The sequence below is a fragment of the Pinus tabuliformis genome, chromosome 7 (genome assembly GCF_031772625.1).
Source record: "Pinus tabuliformis cultivar Carrire ecotype Pingquan chromosome 7, CPIR1, whole genome shotgun sequence".
NCBI lineage: Eukaryota > Viridiplantae > Streptophyta > Pinopsida > Pinales > Pinaceae > Pinus > Pinus tabuliformis.
In genome coordinates, this window is record NC_142293.1 from 694696212 (window position 1) to 694701869 (window position 5658).

The 5658-nt window shown below is 37.9% G+C and overlaps 1 protein-coding gene across 1 annotated transcript; it reads right to left on the bottom strand.

The window, feature by feature from the left end:
- Positions 1-219: 219 nt before the first annotated feature.
- LOC149249394 (uncharacterized) lies at positions 220-1498 on the bottom strand. The gene is made up of 2 exons (XM_089458684.1): positions 1262-1498; positions 220-1154 (listed from the first exon to the last, which is right to left on the bottom strand). The coding sequence occupies exons 1-2, from the start codon at positions 1409-1411 to the stop codon at positions 507-509; spliced, it is 798 nt and encodes a 265-aa protein (XP_089314810.1). The 5' UTR covers positions 1412-1498; the 3' UTR covers positions 220-506.
- Positions 1499-5658: the final 4160 nt, after the last annotated feature.

Genomic DNA, 5658 nt, shown 5'->3' on the forward strand with positions numbered 1-5658 from the left:
ACATAATCAATAGGATATATTAGGTGGTGAATGGGTTAGTGTGCCTATAAAGTGTAAGTTATCAATATGAATGGGGGCTATAGTTAGGGATATTAGTATATTAATCTTGATGAATAATGGGGGTTATAGTTAGGAATATTAGTATATTAATCTTGATCAATAATGTTATAGCATGGGTAGAGAAGTGTGCAGTGCATTGGGGAATTTTGAGATTTAAAATAGAGGAAAAAGATTATACTGATTATAGGGGAACTAATAGAGAATCATGAACCACCCCAAATTTAATCCAAACATTTCGGCTTCACAAGACAAAATGATTGTGAGGATTAAAACCTTTATATCTAACCACACAACACAGTACTGAAACTGAAACATTTCGGCATCACAACCCAAAATCATGTGAGGATTAAATTCCCACTTTCTCCTTATTCTTCCTTCTGCAACACATTTTTTTGAGTGTTGCAGCGAAGGCGCTTGGAAATGATTGATGGTCGACTTATCTCTATTCAAGCCCTTTGCGCTGTACCTGCCAGCAGGTAAACCTGGTATTTGCAGGTGTAGATCTTGTTCTCGTCACCCCATGCCTCACTGAACATTCTCAATACCTTTTCAGTCAGAAGCTCAACGCCTTTCTCTCTGGCAGTGGTCACTGCAGACCAAGATTTGAACAATCCCAAATATTCATCCAGTGACACTTGTCTCTGCATCTCTGCCGTTTCCATGGGATTCCCCTGCCTCCCCTCCCCATTTTCCAGCACCGGCTCGAAGGGGAAAGGCAGCGTCCTGTATCCGTCGAACAGATACTTAATTTTGGGGTTCCAGTAGGGCATGGTTGATTCCAAGAAGTCCTCATACAGAGCATCCACAGAAGGACTGACGCTGGGATTCAAATAACCCCACACCGCTATCACACCCCCTGGTTTGCGCAGGACTCGTTTGACTTGAGAGTAAAAGGTCTCGAGGTCGAACCAGTGGACTGCCATGGCCACCGTCACCAGATCCACCGATCCCTCCTCCCCGACAATAGAAGACAACTCTTCATCTGTCATAACAGGCGGAGTGAGCGCATATTTCACTTTGGGATGCTTCTGCGCCAGCTCCAGCTGCTCCTTGCTTATGTCGGTGGCGATCACTCGATCGTAATGCTCTGCAATCTGTGCTCTCATAATTTCATTAACACATTTTCAGGCGGCCAAGAACTCCTAGAGATGAAAACCCCAACAAATTATGTGAAATGAAAGAAGAGGGAAAGAGAACTTACCGAAACAGAAGCTTGGCCATTGCCGGCACCCACATCCCAAGCCAGTTGGTGGTTGGCAGTGAGAGAGGCCAACATAGAAAACCAAGAAGCAGGGTAAGTGGGCCTGCTTTCTAAATAATCCTTTGCTTGTTTGTCAAACAGCCCGGCCATGTTCGATGCTGACGCGCTCGCAGATATTCCGAAGCTTTTACAGAGATGGCGAAGGTTCGAATCCGATAGTCTGTTTTCTAGGTCTGAGTCGTATTCATATATTTATACCGTGTCAACAGGGACTGTTTACACATGAAAATTTGGTACTTTCTTGCCCATAAAGCAACGAATCTTATTGGTTGCAAGAAAGTTTGATACTTTTGACCAAAGAATTTGAGTCCCAATCAAATTAGAGTCCCAATCAAATTTGGAGTCTCGCTCCAAGTGGTGTACATTTATTTAAATACCTTTACCTACATTGCAGTTGGTAAGATGCTTGACGTTTATAATGCACGCACATGTTGAATTATAAATTTGATTAAAAACTAGTTTTATAATTTTTATTGGATAAACATACAAAAATATTTCTCAATTAAATTTTCTAATTTATTCAGAGATGGTAACATATGAACTCAAGTTTTTTATTTTTTATTTTTATCTTTAAATTATTTAAAAAGAGAGTAGTAAAAATTATATTAATAATTTAAGTTTAAAAAAAATGGTATTAAAAAATGTGTTTTTTTTTGTAAGGGGTGGGAGTGTAAGGAGTCATTCTCAACCTTATGAATACAAGGTAACAAAATATTTTTGTGCCGGGGATATATAGTCAATAATCATGTAAAGACATATGACATGATTCAAGAAGTATTGTTGGCTAAAACATCTAGGTTGGTAATAGTCATAATCCTTGTCAAAATCCTTTGCATTATAAAATTTAAATGTGTAAGGCCAAAGTGGCCAAGGGTTGTCTCAGAATTATCATGTTAAAATTAAGCTTTAATTATCGAGCAACTATGATAATTCTGGGTGCATATCTCCAAGTGTATCCTCCTTCAATTGTGCATAGTTATATCGAATGCATAATATTCTATCCCCAACATATAAAGGAGTGGAAAATTAATGAAGTGTTCTATAGTCAAGAACGTTAGTTTAGTTGTGTGTCCCCTGGGGATGCTGTGTGCTCCAGGTGGAAGGTCTGTTGGTGAAATCAAGGAAGCCTCTACCATTGTGAGGGGCGTTTGAACATTCGTGCTTTACTTTGCCTCGCTACTTGTGAATTTCAAAATGGAACCCATAGAGGCTCGACTAGACAGAATAAAAGAAAATGTTGCTATATTTCTTTTGAAATTCAACCAATTAGCTTCTACATTCACAACGTCATTGGAGACAAGGATGGAAAAAATGTCACAAACATAGAGAACAGATGATGAGTTGGATAGTCTACGCCAACAAGTAGAGGAATTGCAAGCTCTCCTTAGCACGATGAACCTCCACTCCCCCATTGTTCGTAGCACAAATAATTATGAAATTATGACCAATTTTGACTTGAATGTGTCATTTCAAAATGAGAGAAATACTAAAACATGGTCTAAAGCATTTGTGAAATCTGTTTTGTCTTTATTTTTTGTAAAATAAACCAAGATAAATTTATCTTTTTAGGCTTGAGGGTTAGCTCAATTGGTCAAGTCCCCATCGATAAAGAACCTTTTCTATTGAGAGGTCACAAGTCCAACACTCTCAACACTCTCAGGGCCAGACTCCATGGTTGAGCCGACAAGAAGTGATTCCTTTAGTTGGATCTTCCTGGTACAAATATTCCTTGGACGTAGTGGTCACCGATCTTCGGAGTTCGTGAACCAAAAAGAAGAAAAACCCAACCCCAAAGAAATTTTATTTTTAATTCAAGTTAAATAAATTTCTATGAAAATCTCTTATTCTAAAGAAATAATTAAGACCTCTTCACCTATATGACCTATTCAAGAAGTTTTCTCAATGATATATATATATCTATATCTATATCTATATATATATATATATATATATATATATATATATATGTTGCCCTCATTTCTTGAGAATATTAAGGGTACTTTGAAATCACTTTCTTTGTATTTTTGATATGTTGATAAAAATGTTTATTTTGATATAGGGTTTTTAGATTTTTAATTTTTATTTATTTTTTAATCTATAGTGGGAAAACTTATTATAATTCATTTGTCAAATAATCAACTAGAAAAGCTATCTCTAGCTCGTTAAGGGGGAAGAATTTCTGGTCTTAACCAAGAATAAGTAGCTAAGAAGTAGTTTTTGAGCATACTCCGACCCCTTTTAATTGATTTATTATTAAGTGGAGGGTAAAAATATCAAAGAATATTTTAAAAATATTCATATAATATTCTCAAGATATATATATATATATATATATATATATATATATATGTCGCCCTCATTTCTTGAGAATATTAAGGGTACTTTGAAATCACTTTCTTTGTATTTTTGATATGTTGATAAAAATATTTATTTTGATATAGGGTTTTTAGATTTTTAATTTTTTTTTTTTTAATCTATAGTGGGAAAACTTATTATAATTCATTTGTCAAATCATCAACTAGAAAAGCTATCTCTAGCTCGTTAAGGGGGAAGAATTTCTGGTCTTAGCCAAGAATAAGTAGCTAAGAAGAAGTAGTTTTTGAGCATACTCAGACCCCTTTTAATTGATTTATTATTAAGTGGAGGGTAAAAATATCAAAGAATATTTTAAAATATTCATATAATATTTTCAAGATATTTATCCAAAAAATAGTTATATTCTTCGCTTTTTTAATTAAATTTATTAATTAAAAAAATCTCATATAAACATGTGTATCATTGACACGAGTTATGGTTTTTTGGGCATGTGGTATTAGAAAGCTAGTATATTGGCTCAAAGTATTGTTACAAAGCCTATTTTCAACTTAAGAATCTCCATCCCCGGATGCGGGTGTTACTGCGGTCATAAATGGCTCTGATGCCAACTGTAACTACCACGTACTGCATGTAGCAGAGCAGCGAGGCTCCCCAGACCTTCACCTCAGGTAATATGAATGTTCAGCGTTTCGACGGCAACAATGGTGTCTGCGCATTTATGGTTTACATGGTTCGAAGCATGGCGAGGATGGTTATATTCATTACCACCCAGCTCTTCCCTTTCACGATGTGTCTCAATTACTCTGGTTCTGAATTCTGGTTCGCGAATTCTCCTGGAAGCAAGAGAGTTCTCCTTCTCAGAGGCGCGCCTTGCAAGTTTCAAGCACGTCTCAGGGGTAAGCAGAACATTCATCCTTCTCTGGTTCACGCATTTCGCTTTTCTATTGCGCTCTTTGCTGTTTCTGTGGTTTCCGTTGCCCTTTTCTTGCTATTCATCATGGGTCGACGAGGGGGCAGGAAGAGACCCAGAGGTAATATTGGTGATGGCCCTCGGCTTTCTCCCAGTAGCTCTGATAACCCTGATCAATCCCCTGCTAATCCCCCTCCACCTCAAGCGAATGTGCAGCCCACTGGCTTTGTTCGCCGGCCTCTCCCAAACAATGCCTTTCAGACCACCCATTTTAAATTCCAGAGTAACCTTAATCGACCTTTGGTCTCTGCCCACATCACCTTAATTATCTCTGAGGAAGAAAATCACATCCATCCTTTGGCTTGCATCGCGCCGGAACCCTCTCAGAGCAGCGAGTAGCGTCTGACCTTGGACAGTCCGGAGAAAGCATTGGTGGAACAGACAGGCAATATTGATAGCCCGTGAATTACTCTGCCCCATGACGATACTCTCCCTGCTGAGGGGGTTGAAGCTCCGAATGATTCCAACCGCCCAATTTTAATCCTTGAGGACGATAAGGTCGGCAATGAAGTTCTGGGGGTGGCTTGTGACCGTCCAGCAGATGAGAAGACCTCTGGCGGGAGCAAGGAAGATTAAGGCCACGCGGCATTGTTCGGTATCTTTTTGCTTTTTGTCTATCAAGCAGACGAATGTTTTCAGGTTTCTTTGATAAAACACATGGCTTATCTTCGTCAGCTTGAAGTCTTTGCTTAAGGCAGAAGCAATGCTTTACAGGCAGACTTGCAATGGCTTCTCACTTCTATGCTCTCGTGCACAATCTCTCTCATCTTCTGGTCTTTATCTGAAATGTTTTTCTGTTATGAAGTTTTTTGTAGTACCTATGCTCAAAATCCTTACATTCTGAGGCGAACTTGCTGTGTACAGAGGCCTCATGACTCTTCTGAGGTCTCGTTTATATGTAAAAATATTTTTATTTTCAGTTAATAGATAATAGTCTTTGCCGAGAAAAAAAAAACTTAAGAATCTCCATGGTAAAGTGGGAGATGAATCTCTATTGTTAAAGATCTTGTTACATGTTTTTTAATATATATATATGTTTAACTCATATATT